Genomic DNA, 24,841 nt, shown 5'->3' with positions numbered 1-24,841 from the left:
GTGTAATACTAGTATGCTAATTAGACTGGACAGCCAAATGACCTTCCAGATGTCCTTCTGGAAAACCTTCCGGACGAAGCCAGGGCTGCGAGAGCCAAGCCCCTTGCAGGAATTTTGTGCATCGGGCCTCTAGTTATTTCACAATTACTTACTGAGCACTTACTCATTAGGCACCAAACACAAGGGGCACAATAAACAAGAGAGACACATCACTGCCTCTATAAGGCTTATAGTCCAAGAAGGAGATTATTGAAAAATATTTACAAAAAATATGATTATAAACGGTGACAATGGGATGAAAGAAAAATTATGGTCTATTTGGAGAATGAACAAAAGTAACTGATATTTGAATATTGACTCAGTGGAAAGTGACTTATTACTAATACCAATAATTATACTGGTTTCTATTGCTTCCTTTCAATGTCTTTTTTAAAAAATATATTTTTATTGTTTTCAGAGAAGAAGGGAGAGGAAAAAGAGAGGTAGAAACATCAATAATGAGAGAGAATCATTGATCGGCTGCCTCCTGCACACCCCACACTGGGGATCGAGCCTGCAATCTGGGCATATGACCTGACTAGGATTCAAACCGTGACCTCCTGGGTCATAGTTTGATGCTCAACCACTGAGCCATGCCGGCTGAGCTGCTTCCAGTGTCTTGCAATTAAAAAGGCTTTAATGTTTTAAGACTTTGCACATCATCCAGTTATAACTTCAGAGCAATGCAGAAATTGAGATGCTCATGAGAAAGTATGAATAAAGAGCTATAGAGCCAAAGAGGCAGGACATGTAAATAGAAAACAAAAAGCAATTTGACTTGGCAGGGTTTCAGCAAAATGAAATAGGAAAACAGAGTTAAGACTGGAAAGGAAAAAAGAGCCCAGGAAAAAAGCCTTGAATACCAGGCCGAAGTTTCCTGACCTTTTCAATGGGGAGAAGGGAAATCTAAAGAAGTTTGAGAAGGCTGGTATTTCTGGGAGATTATTTTAGGAGTGGAAAAATACAGGTTGTCCTCAAAACATGTATACACACTTTAACAACTGACAGCTCAATTGATGTTTCTTTCTTTTCAGCCAGACTAAGCTTTGAACAAAGGAAATAAGCCCGTCAGAGAAAGACAAGTATCACATGATCTCACTCATATGTGGAATCTAAAGAACAAAATAAAGTGATGAACAAAATAGATGCAGAGAAATAGAAGCATGGAACAGTCTAATGAATTGCAGAGGGAAGGCTGGGGTGGGTGGATGTAAGGGGAAGAATTTAACCAAAGAACTTATATGCATATAGGCATAACCCATAGACATAGACAATGGTGTGGTGAAGGCCTGGGGTGCAGGGGCAGGAGCTGGCTAGAAGGGGTCAATGGGGACAAAGGGGACATCTGTAATAGTTTTAATAATAAAGATAAATTAAAAATAAAAAAAGGAAATCCATCCTAAAATGCTACTGGAAGTTTTAAAACACAGTTGAAGTACAAACACTGCCTTTATAATCATTCAAAGTATATATACATTTTGGGGGGACAGCGGGTGTCCCCCCAAAATATATACTCACTTTAACAGCTAACAACTAACTTAATTTTCTTTCCTTTTCAGGTTTAAATTATCTGAATATTGGGTGAAGCCAGACTAAGGTTTGAACAAAGAAAATTAATCCACTAGACTTTTTTTATGGAGATACATAAAAGATAAAGTTTACGGTACAAACTGGCAATAGTTGACAAATTGAGGGCAAAAAATACCGAAGGAAATGATTCTTGATGTTTGTGATGTCATTGCTTCGCATTATCAGCAGTGCCTGGACCAGAACAGACATCAGTTTGAAAATAGGCATTAACAAAAATTATTAATTTCGTTAGATTATTTTAAATTTTGAAAATGAACTGTATATTGATAAACACTGGCTTTATAATCATTAAAAGTGTGTGTACATTTTTGGGGACACCCTATATATAAAGGAAAAAAAAGAGAAACAATGCGTATGGATATCATTTAAGGGACTATCACAATAATTGGTCAATAAGGGTGTGGGCTACTAATGTATCAATGGGACTGAAAAGAAGAGATAGGTATATGCTTTACGGAGGAATAAGAATTCGTATGAGCTAGTCACTGACTAGATATAGGAGACAACCCATTGAGCATTCAAGTCCAAGATTTCAAAGGGAACAATTGAGCTATTAGCATACAGTAGGATGGACAATGAGTTTGATTTTGAACCCACTGGTTTGAGGTACTGGTGGTACAAGTAGCTGAAGCTCACCAGAAAGGGGAGGACTAGAAACACAGATTTGTCACCCTCTTAGAAGCAACTATTAATGTTGGGAGGATTGGCAAAAAAGCACAGAGATAAGTGCTGAAGGCAGAATCTCAGGGGAATCTTAAACTGAGTGGGGGTGAAAGACGTCAGGGACCAGCCTTATCCTCTGCCCATGATGTTGAACCATATACTCAGGTGGGATTAACGTGGAATTCTAAATAACTTTTTAGGACTTAATTTATCTAAGATATTTCATCAAAGGGGTTTTTCCCATAATCTAACCTTAGTGTATGCGCTAAAATTTTGTAAGAAGATAACAAATTAATAATTATATCACAATGTACATCACATTGCTTTCTAAATCTTGGCCAGGCTGAATTAAGGATCCCAGATAAGGAGTTATGGATTTACATACCTGTGGTACCCATTTGGAAGACACAAAGCTGGTCACTTCTATTACAGACAAGCCAGTTTCGGAAAGTTGATTGATGAATTCAATTTTTATATCTGTAGGAACTATAACCTAGGAAAACATTGAAAGTTATTTTAGAATTAATTTGTATAGGGTCTACTGAAACATAAACAGAAAATTACTTCCTAACTGAAAGCAAGTCCTAGTTACGATTTACAAATTCAACTAGCAATTGAGAACAAATATTATATTGTAGCATATGAAATATAAGTCTTTAGAGTTTTAAAAATATTAATATTTAATTTAGCATTTAAAATAAATTGTGCAAAAGTGATATCAAGCTACCTTTTCATTCTGCAATCCATCCCGAGGTCCAACTTCTACTATTTTAACATACTCGGGGAGCCCAGATAACTGGGGCACTTCCTGTAATGGAAAGGAAAGGAAAGGAAAACAGACAACCATTAAACCATCAAACTTGCTGATTAGAAAAGTCAAACTACTACAATTTGTAAAGTTAAATTCTCAGCCCAGAAATTTAAAATGGTAAGAAGTCAATGCAATAATACTATATAGTCCAAATACCAAGTTAGTGTTATTGGCAACATGAGGTTATTTTTTTTTCTTATAACTTCATGATATTCAATCTAAGTATGATAAAATTCAAAGATTAATTGCTAAGATATACATGGAAATGGTGATTTACTCAGGATCCAAAAAGCAAATCTGTTGAGTAATTCTACATGTGATGATTAACTAACCATTGTTAGAGTTCATGGAAAAATTAGGTGTTTGTATTAATAGACTTCTGCCACGCACAGTCATACAAGATGCGGCCCTCTTGTTATAGTAATAGTGATAAGAATAATATAGAATAAGTATCAAAGTGTGGAATGACAGTGTGATGTTAAAGTGTGTTGTTAAAAAGTATTGAATGTAATGTAAACAGGTTGATAAACACCCCTGAGTAGCCTGTATGTAGAAAATAGATAAAGTGATCTGTTCCCCATATGTAAAACCAGATATGCAAGGCTCCTGGGACCCGCTGATAAGACACACTGAAGACGCCCATCTAGGCACATAAAAAGAGGAAGCACCAGAGGAAGATCAGAGAGGCCTGCTCTGCTCCTCCACAGACGGTCACTCTCCACCCCCCTTCCTGCATCTGCCCAAGCTCTGCCGTGGACTGTGAGTCCAAACAGTGAGCCGGAAACTGAGGCCTCAAGCAAGACGCCGAGCTGCAGCTGCAACGTCCAACGTCCAGTGTGTGTGTCTGTCGGTGCGGATCCCCGGGTGGCCTGCAGAGGTCTGGAAACCACCAGGACTCTGTAAATAAACCGTGAGTGATTCGTGCATTGCATGTCTGTCTCCTGTGTAACTTATGCTTGGTCAATATTAAGTAAGTACCTTGGGTCGTACGTGTCAGTTTAGAGACTGGCTGAGGCACCCTTGGTCACCTGTGCTTACGTCCCTGAAGGTGAAATTGGGACAATTGGCGTAGTTGGCGGTTGCTAAATTAAAATTGGACATTAAGGGGGTAAGTGAAACCAAATTTCCTAAATTACTTTTTCTAAATTGCTCCGGGCACAGCGAAGATCAATTTGGATAAGAGAGAAAAGGGGAAGTTTCTAGCCAAATCTGACGTCAAGTGCTGGGCCTGCTCAGAGCAGATAACGTCGTCCACCCAAACCCAAAAGTAATCAGGCATAGAGAACCGATGGGTGTCACTTCTGAAAAACCTTGAGCTTACTTCAAACTAAAAGTCGTCCACCGTAAGGGCAAGCCCAGGAGAGGCTGACTCCCGAAGGCAAATGCCAGAGGGTCCTAGCAGTTTCTCTGCCCAAGCAGAGCCGTGCAGAGGGGCTATATCTGCCGACCTTGTTTACGTAAGCAAGGGGCTGTGGAGGCAGCCAAGAGGAAGGACACGAGAAAGGGGAAACTAGGCTTGAGAAATCGGTGGAGGGACCCGAGTTGGCGGATTATACCAACCTACGGCTTACGTAGGCAGCACAACCATGGCATAAACGGGATGGAGGAATTGTGGTTGGAAGGAATAATTCTCTCATTGCAAATTAAGGAAAGAAAGAGGAATATACAAAAATATAGATTTTATAAATGAATGGCAGAGCATAAATTACAAAACAGGATCCTGAGTTTCTTAAGAAAGGCTCACAATTATCTCTTTCTTTGCAATATATACCTGACTGAAGTCCAGAGGGAAACTTCCCCTTGTGCCATCTATCCCTTTGGGAGAGCAGGTCCTAAAATAATAATTTGTCCGGACTGCCTTCAAGATAGGAAGGAAGATTAAAATGGAATAACTCAGAAGCTTCTAGCAGAAACTAAGGAGGAATAAAGAACAACTAGCTAACATACCGGCCGAAAGTAAATGGCGCACCCTAGAGGACAGCCTCAGGGAGAAATGTAAGGTCGGATACACTCCCAGATTGGGAGAGAAAGTAACCAATAACCCTGACACATTAATACCAGTAATTCAAAGGGCTTCACCTGAAGAGGTGATCCCAATACTTCTACATACAATTCATAATCTTCAGGAAGATAATGATAAGGGCAAAAGATTAGCACAAAAGGTGATAGAACAATATTCTAGCAAGCCAGCCATAGTAAGAAAAAAGGTGGTGAGGAAGGAAGGAACAGAAGGTGAAGGAGAGACAGTAGAATTTTCCTCCTTCACTAGACAAGAAATGAATGAACTTAGAGGCCTATTAATAAAGGGAGAACTGACAGACATTGATTGGTTGCTACATCTGTATGAGAAGGGAGGCCACACCCTTATGGTCAGTGCAGATGAATTACCACAAGTAATTGATGCAATAGAACACCCAAAACTAAGAGAACAACTACTAAAAGACATAGAACATCAAGGAAGACAGGCACTGGCATCTATATGGCACTGGGTGTCTAAGGCTTGGAAAAAGTCTTTTCCCCATATAGATTTCTCCTCATCACAATTTTCAAAACCATGGAATAATATAGGCCAGCTCCAACATCAATTGAGAAATTAACTATCCTTAATGGAATATACCATGGAGATAATCCCTGGGAAGCCACTAACGTGGATGGCATCATAAGATGTCTAATAAAGAATGCACCCGAGGGATATAAAATACAAATGCAAAATTTATTAGCAGGATCAAGAACCCCAAATGAGATTAAGGAAAAAATCACCCTCCATCAGGACACGATTACAGATAAAAAATTCACCTTTGTAGCAAAGGAGGAGAAAACACAAAATTACTCTTTTTTCACAGAAAAAAGGAAGGAAATAAGGGGACCCCAGAATATGTATAGAAATAATAATAACTTCAAGGGAAGAAATTGGACACAACCAAAACCATATCTAGCACAGCAAAAACCTTACTGGAAGGTGAATAACCCTTTATTTAAAAGGGGACCTCCACAAAACCCATTTACAAAAAATCAATCTGGAAATCCATTTAATAAAACCCAATCCAGAAACCCCTTCCCCACTTACCAATCTAAGAATAACCCATTTCAACAACAACCCAGAAATAATCCATTCAGACAACAGGGAAACTACCAAGGCCCCCGCACCCAATGGAAGGGCAACCAAGGGGGCATAAGAAGAAACTAACCTCTCTTGCTCTAGCAGACGAGTTTTATAGGGAAAATGATAACAGGCCATATATTACTTTGAATATAAAACCCCGAGATGATTTAATCTTACCTAAAACATTTTTAATAGACACTGGATCCCAAATCTCTTTAATGGCCATAGATAATATACCCACAAAATCCTGTGAAAACACAATTTCTATTGAAGGAATCATGTGAAATATTATTAAGGCAAATCCAATAGACTGTAAAATACTGTACAGAAATAGACAGCTTAAAGAATACATTGGGATTCTACAGGAAGAACAGTACCAAATAAGGTCATCAATAAATTAGACTCACTTAAAAGCCCCACATCAAAAAAGGAAGCACAACAAGTTATGGGATTATTTATGTTTTGGAAACAACACATACCATATCTGTCAGACATAGCAAAACCTATATACAAAGTAACTAGAAAAGCAGTAAACTTCCTATGGAATAAAGAACAGGAAGAAGCTTTCCAACAATTAAAACACTACATCCACCTCTTAACTACAAAATATACAACCAGGTGACAAGGTAATTCTAGATATTGCTTTTATATCAGAACATGGTAATTGGGGACTATATAAAAAAGGTAAAGATGACCATAAGCTAATGCCAGTAGGATTCTGGTCCAAGAAATTTCCATACTCTCATTTTAAATACTCATATTTTGAGAAATTGATTTGGACTTTATATACAGCACTGCTACACACAGAACCTCTGACAGGACAACAGCCAATAACAGTCAGGAGCACCCTGCCTCTTAAGGCATGGTTAAATATGTCAGCGGAAGAGTTGGCAGGTAGGCAAATTGAAGAAAAGGTACTCGCGTGGAAGTGGTACAGAAACACGCGTAGTACCAGTGGCTCCAGAGAACCAGCCCTCCTCACCGAGGAGGTAAACAAACTTGAGGTGGAGCCACCCATCTGTGCCAACAAGTTTGAACCTATAGAGACACCTATAGGTGTACAGGGACCAAAATACATCCCTGTACTAAAAAATGCCTGGTTTACAGACGGATCAGCCCCCGTATCCGGTGACCGCAACACCTGGAGGGCAGCAGCCTTCATTCCCGTGACACAACAAGCTCTGACTGTGTCTGGTGAGTCCAATTCTGCACAACATGCAGAACTTATAGCCGCATATATGGCTATACAGGAAGCAGTGCGTGCCGGAAACCGAACATTGAGACATTGGAAGTTAAATATGAAAAGGGAATCCGGAATGCTTTGGTCAACCTTAATCGCTCTGAATGGTCAGAGCTAGTCACTCATTGTTTAGTTGAGACATTGGTAGTTAAAGAAACTCTCACCTGTTAATCATATGTAAATTTTTGCTGATTGTCTATTATTGGAATTTCCTGCCTAAAGGATATGGATGTATCTCAGAACCCCAATAAAAGGGATGGCAAAGGCCAGAGCAGTGAGTAGTCCTCCCACTAGAGGTGGGCTCCCGCCTGGCCCCCCATTTTCCCAAATTGATTCTTTTCTAGCTTCTCTTCATTTTGATTGCGGCCTTCTCCAGAAACCGGACCTGAACGGGAACCCTGAAACACGCTGGACGTGACAAGGGATTCCCACAAGTGCGGACACAAAAACATAAAATATATATATTTACAGACTCTTGGGCAGTATATAATGGCATTATATTATGGTCAGGAAAATGGAAACAAACTAATTGGCAATTAATGGTAAAGATTTATGGTCTAGAGAATACTGGGAAAAGATACATATTTTATCACAAAAGATAAAAATATGTAACACATGTCAATGCACATGCTAGTGACAGCTCTAAAACAACACTATACAACAAAATAGATCAACTAGCAAAAGGCCTAACACCAGGAAATAACCTCACTATCACCGATAAATCTAAATCTTTAGCAATAACATTAGCATTAAAAAAGGAAGATAACAATTCCTACTCCTTGCCACCAATTCCATCAATTAAATTAAAAAAGGAAGATGGGAAATACAAAATACAACCTCCAGAATTAGAAATGAAATTGACCATACCATTTATTACACAAATACATCAAACATTAGGACACATAGGACAATCAGCACTTATGAACTGGTTTCTAAAAAGAAACATAAAAGCCCCAATCAGAGACATTAAAACAGCCAGAAATGCATGCACTGTTTGCAAAGGAACACACATGTTCCGCACACTTCAGCCACCTAGAATGAATAAACCATATATACTCAACCAACTCTTACAGATAGATTTTATTGGACCTTTAAAAGTACCATATTCACGAAATATGCATGCACATTAGTGGATGTAAATACAGGAATCCTTGCTGCCACAGCATTGTCACATCCAGATGCAAATACAACATTACGCTCCCTAAATACCTGGATGATGCATTTTGGCCCGCCACAAATCATAGAATCAGATCAAGGATCACACTTTACTGCCACATCTGAACAAAAGTTGGCAGCAGAATATGACATAGATTGGAACTTTCACTTATCATACAACCCAACAGCAGCAGAACAATTGAAAGGCACAATGGACTCCTCAAACATAAAATGCAAACACTATTGATGGATAATAAATATCCATCTTTACAAGTTCTTTTAAATAAAGAATGCCTTTTATTAAATTCTAGACCTAGACAGAACAGACCCTCCCCCTTAGAACAACTATATCTTCCACACATTGAAAATATCAATGAATACCAATTCAGCCCTCCACCTAGAATAAATAGGAAAATTCCTTACAAAATCTTAACAAAAAACTCTAAGGATAACTCCTTGTCCTTGCAGGAAATCATAGCTGACAGCAGAGCATCACTTTACTGGACAGTAAATGATAAGGGAGAACTACAACAAACCAAAATCCAAAACACACAACCAAGATTTTAAATGAACATTATATTATTTATTTATTGTCTTATCTCAGCCATAATCACTCTTACACTCCTCCTATCACTCATATCATACATTGAACAGAATGTGCACAAGAATATTTGCCAGGAGAAACAGCTGTACATTTTCATGCTCTACTCAGAGACTATATTGCCATAGGAAAACAAGCAATCTATTCTGCTTACAGATACCCAAGCTCACTTCCACCATTAACAACCCCAAATTAATTACTCACTATAATTTGTATAGGAGACTTAAATGCAGAATATTTGACACCACCTTGGAACTATATCCCTGCAATCTCTCAGAGAGAACTTTAAGACAGAGAAAGATGGGAACATATGATGGAACTAGATGGCCCAGAGGAATTTTCCACTGGACATTGATTTTACTCTTTACTACTATTATTGTTAATGATGTTATTTCTAGTGCTTCTAGCACTACGACTACTTTTAGTACTTCTACTAATGCTGATATTACTACTGAAGTGCCTGCTACTGCTTTACCTACTACTACTTTACCTACTACTATTACTACTACTAATACTGGCAAGCCAGATACCATAAAACCAGCTATAGCCCATAAATTATCCATACAACTAACTAAACCAAAAACATTATATTTTCCACCACCCAGTCACACTTACAGCAAATAACTCAATCTTTTCACTAACTATAGGTGATTTTTCTTTCAATACTTCTTTACAATATTACTCCACATACAAGATGTGTCCATCATATTACCACCCAGATTTTTGCCAACTTAAAACACTGAATTATGTACAAAATTCTATGAGAACATATGGTCACACTCAATTGAAAGAATGCATTTTCCAACAATGGTTTCAGGACTCTCTGACTCTGAGATCGGTTTCCATTATAGATGTCCAATCAAGAGATCCTCCCACAACAACTTATCATATAACTAATGATACCCTTATAACTCTCAACTCCAAATTTATAAACATAGTTCAAAATGTAGATCCATATTTAAATATAGAAAATAATTCATGCATTCAGAGAGCACTAGTTAATGTAGTTCTATTCCAAGAACATCTCATGCATTTTTGGTATACAGGAAAACTAGGAGATGAATTTGAGGATTATGATGAATATGATAAATATGAGGAGATGATGAACACAGCAGAGACACCCACAATAGAGGATACAACAGAGGCATCCATACCTACACTCACAACAGAAGCACTCATATCAACCTATTTTAACAGACAACCATTCTTTTCACCACCCACCACGAACCCAACCCTACCAGAAAGCTTTCCTATCTCACCATATTATAACATGACACACATTGTAAAAGAAAATGATATAACTTATCCTCTCTAATAAAATGGTAATATGCAAATTAACCACCACTCCGCTACATAAGCCACGCCCACCAGCCAAGCCACGCCCACAAACAATCAGGGCGAGTATGCAAATTAACCCCAATCCAAGATGGCTACAGCCACAGAGAGCAAGGTTTCCCAGGTAACAGAGCAAGCCAAGCTTTCCATAGCCATTGCAGGCCTAAGCCTCCACTCAAGCTACAAAGTTTCAATTATAGAAGGTAAACAAATTCAAACAAATGGCGGCAGAATGGAGCTTGAGAGAGCAGGCCAGGGTTGCCGGCGGCAACAGGGGAAGCAAAGCTTTTCGCACACCCTGGCCGGGCTCACGCGCTTAAGGCTACAAAGTTTCAATTGTAGAAGGTGAATTAACTGCCACAGAAATGGCTGCCGCCCCAGGCTACAAAGTTTCAATTGTAGAAGGAAAATAAATTCCAGATACCAGGGCCTCCCCTTGGGTTGCCAGGAGGTGTGGCTGGCCTGCAAACCACCACAGGCCCCTCACTCAGGCCGCCCCACACCCCAAGGGAACCCCCACCCTTATCTGTGACACCCTTCAGGGCAAACCAGGTGGCCCCCAATCCTGTACCAGGCCTCTATCCTATCTAATAAAAGAGTAATATACAGATTGATCATCACTGCAACACACAATATAGCTGCCCCCATGTGGTCAAAGATCCTGCCCCCATATGGACACAAGATGGCCACCACAAGATGGCCAGCAGGAGAGGGCAGTTGGGAGGCACCCGGCCTGCAAGGGAGGGCAGTTGTGAGGGACCAGGTCTGCAAGGGAGGGCAGTTGAGAGGGACCCGGCTTGCAAGGGAGGGCAGTTGGAGGTGATCAACCCTGCAGGAGAGGGCAGTTAGGGGTGACCAGGCTGGCAGAGGAGGGAAGTTGGGGGCAAACAGGCTGGCAGGGGAGCAGTTAAGCATCAACCAGGCTGGCAGCAGAGTGGTTAGGGGGTGATCAGGCTGGCAGGCAGAAGCGGTTAGGGGCAATCAGGAAGGCAGGCAGGCAAGCAGTTGGGAGCCAGCAGTCCTGGATTGTCCCAGATTGGAGAGGGTACAGGCTGGGCTGAGGGACAACCCCCCACCGTGCACGAATTTCGTGCACCGGGCTTCTAGTTATCAATATTATTTAACAGGCTTTCCAAATTTTCCAACATTTGGCAACTTTTGTGTAGGCATTAAATGTTACATGTCAAAGTCTGAATATGGCCCTATAATGATAACCTCTTTAACTGATGCCATCACACCAGAAGAATATTTAGCTCATGATAACAACTATTGGCCATTTAGACACATACCTCAGATGATGACGGACCTCATTAGTCCTGTCAATTTTGACTCTGGCGAAACTATGCATAAACTTTGGAATTTACCTATGTTTGGCACCATATATCAAATTTGCTTTCCAGCAGACTTGAAAAAACTACACCGTAATTGCAAGACAGCGGACACTCTCCTATCCTTATGGAGGACCGTCCCCTGCACTCCTGATTGGAATTTCATCAACCCTATTGCGTGGATTCAGCATGGACTCTCTTCATTTGAAGCTACATGGACTTTAATTAAGGAGATATTATTTGCATTGGCTATTATTTTCCTCTTTTGTTTATTTGTTAAGATTGCTAAAATCATTATATGCCTTATCCCCAATAAAATAAAAAATAATTGATTCCCTTGGGGTAAACCCTTCAGGAATCACCGGGTGGAATGCTATAGTAATAGTGATAAGAATAATATAGAATAAGTATCAAAGTGTGGAATAACAGTGTGATATTAAAGTATGATGTTAAAAAGTATTGAATGTAATGTAAACAGATTGATAAACATCCCTGAGTGGCCTGTATGTAGAAAATAGATAAAGTGATCTGTTCCCCATATGTAAAACCAGATATGCAAGGCTCCTGGGACCCGCTGATAAGACACACTGAAGACGCCCATCTAGGCACATAAAAAGAGGAAGCACCAGAGGAAGATCAGAGAGGCCTGCTCTGCTCCTCCACAGACGGTCACTCTCCACCCTCCTTCCTGCATCTGCCCAAGCTCTGCTGTGGACTGTGAGTCCAAACAGTGAGCCGGAAACTGAGGCCTCAAGCAAGACGCCGAGCCGCAGCTGCAACGTCCAATGTCCAGTGTGTGTGTCTGTCGGTGCGGATCCCCGGGTGGCCTGCCGAGGTCTGGAAACCACCAGGACTCTGTAAATAAACCGTGAGTGATTCGTGCATTGCATGTCTGTCTGTGTAATTTATGCTCGGTCAATATTAAGTAAGTACCTTGGGTCGTATGTGTCAGTTTAGAGACTGGCTGAGGCACCCTTGGTCACCTGTGCTTACGTCCCTGAAGGAGAAATTGGGACACCTCTATACCCTGGTACTTGAGGAACATGAAATTGGGATTCTGGCTTGTGCTTGGAAACCTGAGGCTAGAAATGAAGGTGTCCTTTTTCTTTTTTGTATCACACAGCACAACCAGCACCTCAACACAGAACCCCCGGCCCAGTGGGACCTAGCCCCTGGCATCCCACTGGAAACAGCCTAGTTCCAGCCCAACATAACACCCTGTCCTACCTTCCTGCCAAATCTGAAATGGCAAGAGGGTCTGGACTCTGGAGCCTGTGTCCCTAAACTAAGTAGTATGGACACACCATATTTAGGACACTAGTTTAAAACAGAAAAAATAGAAACAGCCTTTCTAAACATCACATTGCAATTAAAATTAGAAGTAGACTACCCCTTTTCAGACTGTACCAGCACAATGTCCTGGTATCTCCGAGCCAAGTTAAGTCTGGGTAACTCATTATCAAGTTCTTCAGATGGATAGCTGATGGAATCAACTAAATCAGCAGGACCTGTACTTCAAGGCTTTGTAAATTTAGGTCGACCAATTTATAGTTTTACCCTGTCCTTGTAACAAGGACACGCACTGGTGAAGTGACAGTTTATCATGCAAAATCCAGTTTGTTTCTATGACATAGAAAAATGCTCACTGGCTCTTTTAGAGTCCAAAGCTGTTATATGGTTTTATTAGCATCCTCTTCTAACTAACTCAGTGGAAGAACCCAGATGCTTCCTGTTACAATGTTTACATACCACCCTCCACCATTTCCATTAAATTGGGCAATTCAATATGCAAAAATTAACCAAGAAGAAAACAGAATTCTCATTTCTGCATCTTCTGAACAGATTGTGATGCACGCGGTTAACTTGGAGGGTGGAGGGTGGATAGGTGAAGTATGTCCTTCCTGAGCTTTAGGCTCAGTCTGGGATAGCAGACATGAAATCATGCTTCATTTCCAAGAGTGGCCATAATTTCAACCAGGCAATAAAGGACAGGCATGGCATGGAAAAGTGGAGTAAATAAAGAGAAGCTCACTTCTCTTTCTTTTACCTCCAGTCCTAAAACTGCAAAAGATGAAAAAAAGTAAAAAACAAAAGTAGCTAATCTTAAGCCATGTGGTCTCATTATTGCTGATTGTAAACTCAAGCTGTATTTGCAAAAGCAGTTAGCTGGGAGCATACATGGATGAAGAGTACTCCTTTATAAAACAGCAACATTTAACCAGAAAGAAACGGAAACTATGTTTTTTTAAGCTGATAGCAATATGAAGTGTACAATTACAGAGCTTGAGACTTTCCAATACATCACCGTTGTAGCTAGCAGAAGTAACAACCAATCTGAAGAAATTACAGACCACCACCAATGATAGCCATTTTAGTCAAAGCAGAATAGATGCTCACTTAATATTATTTTACATTTCTTCTTGAATCTAATGCTACTATTACATCTTTCAGCTATGGGTACTTACTAACTCTACCCGAATACCTGAGAAATCAGAAAAAAAGTCAGAATGTGTTCAGTAAATCAAAGAGTATCAAGTTTTCCTTTTTAACAGAAAAATAAATAACACACGGAGTCAATTAATACAAACTCGCTGAATATGTGTAATGAGACCCCTATCTTGGTGCTCTTTAGTCTCTTCCTGGGCATTACCAACTCTGTACTGACTTTTCTAAGGAGACGCAGCTGTACATAAACAATACCTGCTTGGCATAGCCACCTAACCATTGTACAAGCACACGGAATTCAATGATTTAAAACTGATCCCATTATTTTCCTATCTCATGCCTCTCCTCAGACATTCTCCCACCACATACTATTCTTTACCTTCTCTCTTACCACTGGTATCTCACTGGTCCATTTGTTACTGATTTTATTTTGGCAAATATCTAGTACCCACTGAAAGAAGTTTTTAGGGCCGAAATAGGAAGGTTTAGGAAATTTTAGGAGTTAAGGGGTCCATGGGAAAAGCACAGGGCTACAGAGCTGCAAAGGCTACATTTCCATAAGATAAGGGAGCTGGGAGTAGCAGAAGGTACATTTCCAAAAGATAAGGGAGCTGAAAACTGCAGAAAGATATACGTTTACAGAATAAAAGGAAGGAAGCCCCTCATTCAGAGAGGGAAGAAGAGATCCCAGAGGGAATAGGGAAACAATAAGGGAGAAGGAGGAGGGAACCTCACTTACTTCACTTGAGGTTTGAGCTCTGGAGTTGCTATAGTAACCAATCTAAGGGGGACAGTGACTGATCAGAGGGGATATCAAGGCACAAAGATCTGCAGCCTTTTATACGCTGAAGGAAAAGGGACTTAGCAGGATTCTTTCCCCCTCCCCATGTGCTTGTTTCTCAATTAATTTCCACCTTTTGCTAAAGCACCTTTCTTCCATGGTTTCATTCTTCGACTCCACCGGACAAAGAACCCAGGAACCATCCTGCCCAGAGGAACACCGTGTGTTCCAGTCCAATTTCCCGTGTCACCATCACCATTCGTGACCCTCAGAGAGGGCTCAATAATTACTTTTATTGTATTAGTGAATCTCTTTTGTCACTGGCTTCATTAAAATTGTCATTTTTTCTCACTCTGTTGCTATAGCTTCATAAATATTCTCCCTTAATCTTGTTATTCCAAGATTAAAACCCTTCAGCATTTGTCAGTCACCTTCAGAGAGATCAACCTAAGGTAAAAGATGATTCATGACTAGCCTCTCATCATCTACCACACTCTACTTCATGCAGCCTATGATTTTAGCCATACTAAAGACATGTCTTGCTCATTTTCACATCTGTTGGTTGGAAATACATTCCATCTGTGGAAAAAAAACTTTCCACCAAACTCATTTCTCTTCTTCATGGACACAGGACTAGACCACGTTTCTCCCCATCTAAGGGTCATGTTTGAACAAGTTCTAGTCAGTGAAAGTGAGTGAAATGTACCATTTTTAAGCTTGGCCCATGAATATATCCCACACACATTTCCCCATGTTCTTTTCCCTTCAGCCATCTTAATGCAGGTGAGTATGGCAAGTCTGGAAGCTAATGGAAACTGAAAAAGAAAAGAAAAAAAATATAAAAGTGCCTACATCCCCAAATCACTGCTTAAATAAGAATTCCATGCCAAGAAGAAGAAAATATTTTTTACTTTTATGGACAAAAATAAATGTCAGCTATTTCATACTACTGAGAGCAGAGGTGTAGAGTGGATCTCAGTTCTCAAAATTAATTCATTCTGGAAAGCTGTTTCAGAGCTATTTGTTCAACAACTGACTCATTTTTTTCCCATTAGAAGTAATGAAAATTGAATTGAATCATTCCAGACCCCCAAACGATTCCATTTTAACCATGTCTAATGTACTGTTGAATCAATAAACAAACACTTATTTTCTTAAGTTTATTGACTACCCCTACTAGCCTTAAGTGAATCTTTTTCAGCACTCATTCCAGGTGTGTCTTTCAGATCAGCTGCAGCATCTTTGCTTTTCAGCATACCATTGCCCCTGAAATGCTGTCACTGACTAACTCCTTTTCCTTTATCCAAATTAATAACAGTATTTCTACCTCTTCAATCGCCTCTGATCATTGTTTTTTTCACACCTTTAGCAACGTTAGCATTCTTGATAGCCTCTTTATGTTTTAAAATTGTGCCAGAAACAACAGAAAGAAAAACACACCCACAAAACACAAAAATATTCACAGCACAATTTCCTGAGATGTTAACAAGGCAAGGTTTGGCTCTAAACACACTCACACTGGTGCATTCTCTCCTTTGTGGCCTGGGAGACACTTTTTGTTTTGCTGATGTATCAGCATGAAAGGGTTGTTAGGTCAAGAACCTGTTTAGTTCAAAAACTGAGACATTTTTTCAGTTCACAACTTGGTTGAGAACCGAACTGCTCAAGATGGGAGACATTTGAGAACCGAGGTTTGACTGTATCTCTTATAGCTTCTAATTAGGAAGAGTGATGAGTGTGAAATTTTGCCCTACATGCAAGCTAATAAGTGAGCCTGCCTTGGATGCTGACAAAAGGCACAGACTCCTAAGTCAGAAAAGAAGAAAACTTATTAACTCACAACAAATAGCAGTAGCTAGAGGATCAGTGCTTGTGCTGATTCTCCAAGCCTCAACTCTCACCGAAAGAAGCAAACTGGACCATATGATGCTTGCACAGGCAATCAGTTGCATTCCAGGAAAAGAACTCCAAGCATAGACAACCTGAACCGTGAGTAATGTGCAGTAAGAATATCTTCCCTTGGCAACAGAGGTAGACATTATGTTTAGTATGCCTGACCCATGAGCATGCCTGCCTTTTGATTCCAAGGAAGACACTATCTCTATGATCCAAGGCTTTAAGCACACTTACCCCTTGTCCCAGAAGTATATTTCTATCATTCAGACCTATTCCACATACAAAAATCCTTGTAAAGGTAGTCTGGAAGAAAGGCAATCATGCCTCTACTTGCAAAACATATAGAAATTCAAAATACCCATGGACAATTATTTTCCATTAATATCTGCTCCTCATGTTTATACCATCTTTGTGTATGGCAAATTCTCCGGACAGTAAATTCCTCTGTTGGCCCCTCCAATGAACAAAGGCCGGGACCAAATATGTACAATTTATACTATAAGGTATTTAATTAGGGCCACTAGAACTCCAACTAGAAAAATCAGGCCAACCTCCAGTACTGACTTCAGCCATGCCTCCACCTCCTAAGGGTCCTTGGATCCACGCAGCTGAGTAAATCCGGGGCAGTAGTGGCTGCTGTATCAGAAGCTTAGGTTTACCCTGTGCCTATTTTATGACAGTGGATACATTGCCATAATCAGCACTACAGTTCACTGATCAGCGATGGTAGTCACCCAGGTGATGGAGACTTACTCAGCAGTGTGACTCTAGTGGGCCTTTTCAGAGTATGGGCCTCTGATGATTGAATCAGCCCCGCCCCCAAAGGTGTCTTTAATCTGTCAGGTACATAAATTAGGCCCCTGACTACAAGCCAAGTCAATTACAATATGGGAATGGCTCGGAGTTCTGCTAAGTGAGTAGAGAGATCACATACATTTTCAGTTCTGCACAGCTGCTGAAGATGTTGTACAACTAGTAGCCCAGCGGACATCATCGGGTTTCAGCTTAGCCAAAACATCATCCAACCAGGCCCAAGCATTAGGGAAAGCACTGTGAACAGAAGGGCCCCATTGAGCCAGTACCTTTGTTTTTGGCAGTGGAGTGAGCAGGAGAGGGCAACTGCTACTTTTTCTGTGTAAAGCTGAGATTACACTGGGGACAGGCTGACCACTTCCTTGAATATAAATTTCCATCCCATTAGTGAGGTCTGTTGAAATTGTCCTACCTTGTTAATCTTGAGTCCACATTGACCCTCCCTCCCACAATGGAAATAGGGCCAGAGAATCACAAGGTCTCCATGAGTCAGGTGTCCAGTTTCAATAAGAGCTCAACAGCAAGCTAACACCCGATTTTCAAAAGATACCTGGTAGCTGTATCCGGGCAGTTAGGGTCCACATCCCCAAGCAGCACTTCTAGGTGGAAGCTGCCTGACTTTGTCAGAAGTTCCAATTTTCAAAAACTCCAGTGACAGAGACTTGTAGCTCAAAGAGGTCAGAAGGATCCGAGGGTCCTCCCCCCACCCGCCTACCCCCGTCCCCCGGCCCAAAGGTATGTTCACTTCACAACATGCTCTTCCTAATGGAGATGATTCCCTCTGGCACTTATGAGACATAGAATTGCAATCACATCACACACTAATTTTTACTATACATTCAACTGTGGAAGCAACCAAAGTACACTGAATTGACCCCAAAGGCCCCACTCAACAGGTTACTTTGGCTTCTCCTTTCCCACTGTGAACACTGCCCAAAACCCATCAATTGAATCAGGACTCCCACACCCACAGGTCTGAGTAGGGTGATGATTTTGGCATTTTTATTCAGGAAAGCCATAAAAGTTTGAGTTCTTGCTCTCCCCCAAAGTTCTCTAGCATACTCAGATGAGTGATCACAAAGAACCAATCATCATTTTCCTTAAAGCAGTTGAATTAGGAAGGTTGATAATCAGGGGGCACAGAGGGAGAGATCAGCTCCAAATTAGGAAGCAAGGCACATTTAGTTTCAATTTCAGGCAGTATAGCAGCTGCTGACCAGCTTAATGAAATCAATTTGTAATGTTATAATTCCACACAAAGTCCTATATTGAACATCATAATCATAATTAATGACACCATCAATTTCAACTTTGGGAACCCCTGAGTTGCTTTGTTTTCCATCAGGATAACAGGGTTTGTTCCATCTGGCTGACAGGGGCTTAACTTGCACAAAATTCATTATCAAGAGAACACCTCTTAAATCTTCATCCAGTTATAAGAGCTAAGGGAGTTTTGCAAGATTACAAGGCTGACTATAAAATTTACTACAATTCTTTGGGTCTCATTTGCCAGTGGGTTGCATCTCAGGATTACATATACAACCTGGGGCAGTAGGACCCACATGTTAGTCAATGACACCTCTATAGTTCCTCACAGGAGTTTGTCTACCCCAGGGAAGTCTCCCATACAGCAGCCAGAACTCACAGCAAACAAACAAACAAATAAAAAAATATCACAGAGACTTTTGCTGCCATCTCCAATTGTGTCTAAGTTTGGCATGACAGACTACAGGACAAGCAAAGCTGTCAGAAAGTCCAGTTGTTGCTATTCCTCCTGACCAAGCATTACATCCCCTATCCCCTCCTCTCCCAACCCAACCAAAGTTCTTATGATTCATTCACCTGGTTTCTGGTTTCTTCCCATTATGTTGGCCAAGTTTCTTCCTTATACATTCCCAATAACTGCTGATGGGAAGAGGAAGAGAACCTTCAACCCACACAGGACTCATCTTAGTGCTAGTTGTTACTATGGGTGAACCTGAACCTGACTACCAGATTGCCAAGGAAATTCCCCTGCCCTGAGCAAAGTTAGCATGACCATGGCACCACTAGGCCTTTGCACCTACTTCCCAGAAACCAGACTGCAACTATCATCCCAACCCCTCATCATAAGCAGGCAATTAAGTAGAGGAGCATTTATTGCTCAAAAAAAAGACTATAATATCTGGTCAGCATGTTTGTTACCAATTCCCATGGACTTTTCTCAAATTGCTTTAATCCACCTGAAAATTCCTCATTCTTCCCTTTCAGAAAGTCATGTGTCCCTTAGCATTATCTTCATCAACAAAACTGTCAAAACCTGTGAAGGGCTGAGATTTTATTCTATATGCTAAGTAACCCTGCCACAGTTCTATGGATGCAGGCAGAAGATATGAGTCTTGAATCAGAGACAAATGGCTTTATTTTCACCTTAATAACAGTAGCCAGAGCATCAACGTTTTCTTTCACCTGTTCCCTGAGCATTACAGGAGCTCGGCTTGGGGAACTTGAACACTTCATCATGACCAGTAAGCATAACAGCCTTTTCCTCCAGAAAGGAACACTGTCTCTATCCGTCAAGACTGACTGCAAGAAAAACACCTTGAAAAGGTATTTTCAAAGAAAGGAGATCAGTGCCTTGCTAGTAAGACATGAAGAAATATGCAAGATCAATGAAGAATTGTTTCTTAACACTATTACCTTGCTTAATACTCAGTTATTGTCCTTAACCAAAACTCTTACTCATTACCTAAGATTCAATTTATCATCTACTCAAGAAAAACTTTTTTGACCTCTCCAGATAGAACTAAGTACTTTAATTAATATATCATAATTCTATGTAGAGACCTATTTTAAAATGCATCCGTAATTACTTCTTTGCCTGCCAATTTCCTATTTTTCTTTTTTTAAAATCTTTATTGTTGAAAGTATTACTAGTACATATGTTCCAGTTTTAATGTTTCCTATTTTTCATATGAACCTTCAGAATCACCAAAGTGGACACCTCCCAACTACTTGGTAACTGCTTGTTAAATAAATAAATGAAAGAATGAGTTAATTCACATCTAAAATTTAGAAAAGCAATGTTGACCTTTCATTTAGCCATCACACACTAGCCAATATTGTTATAGTTATTAAATATATAAAAATAAACTAAACAAAAATCCCTGCCCATTCAAGCTTACTTTTCTTATACTCTGAGTATATGAGAGTTTATAAATGACCTGTAAGTTTCAGGGAATTGAGTTTAAAAATGTTGTCTGCATATGTCAGCAACATCATTCTTAAACAGGTCTATAGTCTAAATTTATTTTTATGGCATTGAATGCCCCATGTTACTGAATTCAGTATATCCTGTTTAATGTGGGATAGTGTATGATACTAATGAAAAACAAAAGATTTATTATCCAGAATGAGGTTTTCAAAAAGCCATGTTATATGGCTGAGTGTATGCCCACATTGGAATCAGATTTCTAATGGTTCACTTTCATAGAGTAAGGACAAAAGCAATACTATCTTGCACTTCTATGCTGTTTTATTATTCCAAAGCACTTTTCTATCTACATTTCATCTGCGAAGCTACCCTATGAGGTAGGCAGAAATGAAAGAGAGATTAAATGACTTTCTAAGTTCCCTGGCTCCTATTCTAGTTTTCTTTAGGATGAGATTAAATACATCACCAAATATTGAGCTTTGGTTGAAAAAAATAATAATGAATCATTCTTTAATATAGAAAATAAATGGACTGCTTTACTCACATTTTTTATTCTTACCTAAAATTAAATGGAAGACCTATTTTGATGGGGATTTCTCTGAAATCCCTCTATGTGTTTATATATATAACACATATATTATTACATTATGTGTTATATAACACACACAGATATATAATTTTACAGCAGTCATAATGGTTGGCTTGTATACATATAATCAACCCTTTCTGGTGGTGACGGATAGGATTCCTTATTATTTGAAAGACAAGTACTACTGTTTTCCCTAGGAAAATAACACCATTCACAGTAGAAATTTTCAGAAAGATTGTTACATGTTCCACCCCATTTCTTAAGGAGTCATTTTATGTGTAAAGAGTCTGTATGGATACTGAAATATCCCATTTCATAGCCAGTATTCTCATGGAGAGCTACTATCAATGATCAAATCAAATACTCCCACACCATAGATAAAATCTGAATTAGGAAATTGTATGATTTGCTTTTGAAATTAAATTTGACGTTATAAAGGGGCATTAGATGTCCCACACTTTTCCAAAAGAATCTAATTTTGTCATCTCCTCTGAGATATGTACATGCTGCGGTTTGGGGTAATGTTAACCCCTCCACATTCTGATATTTGTTATTTCTTAGATATTAATTCCTCTTTCAATCAAATACATGGAGAAACACATAAAGCATTATCACTAATGAAGCAGATACCCATGAGAACCCGGGTCCTCTGGAGCAATCTAAGGACATTTCTCTCCCGGTGTGCCTTTCTGGGATGAAGGGCTGAGTCAACAAAGCTAATATTTGAAACCTTTCTTTCAGAATAGCCATGTCCCAAGGTTGATTCAAGGGCAAGCTCTGGCAGTTCAAGAAGAATTTATTTATAACCACATAAAAAGAAAATTTTAATATATTGTTAAGTCATCTTAAACTCCATGAACGATACATCTTAATTTATTAAATCAAAAGGTAAAGGAAAGCAACCACTTACTTTTCAACATTTTCTGGCCAAACAGAAGGAAAAGTGAAATACGTGCAGTACTTTTGCCCAACTGCTTTCAGGCAATGTTTGAACAGAGATTAAAAACAAGCTCTAAAAATGTGAACATTAGTATGTATGCTAATGCTTGTTCTTGGCATTCAATGAAAAATTAGTGCTGGATGTCAGTGTGGATATACAGCATGATCAAATATTGATTCCTTCTGGAAATATGTAAATTTTATGAGTATTTAGATAAATAAAGAGGAGTTACAAAAAAAAGCCTAAGAATAGGGCATCTGTCATAATAAAAGAAACATAACAGAATGACGAATATGAGATTGTCTACATTTATTTGAAAAAAAAATGAGGCTCTTAACATCTACCACATAAATTTACTTCCCAGTTATATAAATTCCATTTCTAAAAGTTTCTTGAGCCTTAGCTGGTTTGGTTCAGTGAGTATTGGCCTGTGGACTGAAGGGTCCTGGGTTCAATTCTGGCCAATGGCACATGCCTGGGTTGCAGGCTCAATCCCCAGTGTGGGGTGTGCAGGAGACAGCCAATCAATGATTCTCTATCATCATTGAGGTTTCTATCTCTCTCTCCCTCTCCCTTCCTCTCTGAAATCAATAAAAATATATTTAAAATAAATAAATAAATATAAGTGTCTTGAGCAATAAATGCATACATATGCATTTAATAGTCACATAGTCATCCATTGTTTTAATACAAAAGAATAATTGTATTATAAATAAAATAGTATATGAAGATTAAAAATAGAAATGTTAAAATAGATTATGTGAACAGTTTATGAAACATGGATGGTAATAAATAACAGAAACAAAACAAAAGTGAGATGAAGCACAAGTAAGGAGAAACAAATTGAAGAAATCAAGAATAGTATATATTTTTTATTTTATTGTTGGCAGTAAGAATAGTAATTTTTAATGCAAGAATCCAATAAATGATCCAATAAAAACAATAAATGAAAAGAATTCAAAAAAGAAAAATGTCTATGCATTCACAGAACATGAGATCCTGCATATGCCGTTACGCTCCTTTAAACAGTGGCTGCTATTTACATTAGTTAGTTTTAAGAAATAAAATGATTTATTCTTGAATTCATGGCAATTTAAGAAAATGAAATAAGTCTTATGAAAAATTAGCCAAAATTCTCTATTTATTTTTCATTACTATTATCATTACTATTGTATTAATTTTTACTACAGTCATAAAAGTGTTACTTTAAAAATCAAAAGAAAATGTTTGGCTTGAACTATTTTAAGTACAAAAAGTTTTCTTCCTCAGAGTCTTCATTAATATTTTTTGAAACCGCTAAGGTTGTTTTTGCCTTCTGTAAATACAGAAGCAGTCAAATTGATGGAATATATACGTGTGTATGTGTGTGTGTGTGTGTGTGTGTGTGTATACATATATATATGTATATATATATACACACACATATGTGTATATATATATATATATATATGTGTGTGTGTGTGTATATATATATATATATATATATATATATATATATATATTTAAAGTAAAAGCATAATATGCTAATTAGACTGGAAGACCTTCCAGACAAAGCCAGGGCTGCGAGGGAAGCCCAGGTCCTGGGTGCCGGAGGGAAGCCAGTGCTGGCAGCCAGGGGAAGGAAGGCCTATTCTTGCATGAATTTCATGCATTGGGCCTCTAGTCCTATCTAATAATAGACAAATATGCAAATTGACCATACCTCCGACACACCCACAAGCCACGCCCACAAGCCACACCCACAATCCAATAAGAGCAAGTATGCAAATTAACCCAAAACAAGATGGCTACAGCCACAGAGAGCAAGGTTTCCTAGGTAACAGAGGAAGCCAAGCTTTCTGCCAGCCATTGCAGGCCTAAGCCTCCACTCAAGCTACAAAGTTTCAATTATAGAAGGTAAACAAATTCAAACAAATGGCGGCAGAATGGAGCTTGAGAGAGCAGGCCAGGGTTGCCGCCGGCAACAGGGGAAGCAAAGCTTTCCGCACACCCTGGCCGGGCCCACCCACTTAAGGCAACAAAGTTTCAATTATAACCCCAACACAAATGGCTGCGGGCCTCGGAGGGAGCCCCAGGCTTGGCTCTGCTCCAGGCTACAAAGTTTCAATTGTAGAAGGAAAATAAATTCCAGATACCAGGGCCTCCGCTTGCGTTGCCAGGGGGCGTGGCCCGCCTGCAAACCACCACAGGCCCCTCGCTCAGGCCGCCCCACGCCCCAAGGGAACCCCACTCTGATCAGGGAAACCCTTCAGGGCAAACCAGCTGGCCCCCACCCCTGTACCAGGCCTCTATCCTATCTAATAAAAGAGTACTATGCAG

General features: G+C 39.6%; 1 protein-coding gene across 6 annotated transcripts in view; it reads right to left on the bottom strand.

The window, feature by feature from the left end:
- HMGCLL1 (3-hydroxy-3-methylglutaryl-CoA lyase like 1) overlaps window positions 1-24,841 on the bottom strand; it is a gene marked incomplete at both ends in the record, with an annotated part of 179,632 nt that overhangs the window by 116,912 nt on the left and 37,879 nt on the right. For 4 of the 6 annotated variants that reach the window (XM_079781200.1, XM_079781202.1, XM_079781201.1 and 1 more), the window contains 2 exons: window positions 2,678-2,785; window positions 3,020-3,100. The exons of the other annotated variants lie outside the window; for them this stretch is intronic. In XM_079781200.1, coding sequence (XP_079637326.1) covers window positions 2,678-2,785; window positions 3,020-3,100 — 189 coding nt within the window. The remainder of the gene's footprint in view (window positions 1-2,677; window positions 2,786-3,019; window positions 3,101-24,841) is intronic. 6 annotated transcript variants of the gene reach the window in all.

This window comes from Cnephaeus nilssonii (assembly GCF_951640355.1).
Source record: "Cnephaeus nilssonii genome assembly, chromosome: 9".
NCBI lineage: Eukaryota > Metazoa > Chordata > Mammalia > Chiroptera > Vespertilionidae > Cnephaeus > Cnephaeus nilssonii.
Note: the sequence above shows the minus strand (reverse complement) of the source record. Positions and strands in the feature narration are given on the sequence as shown.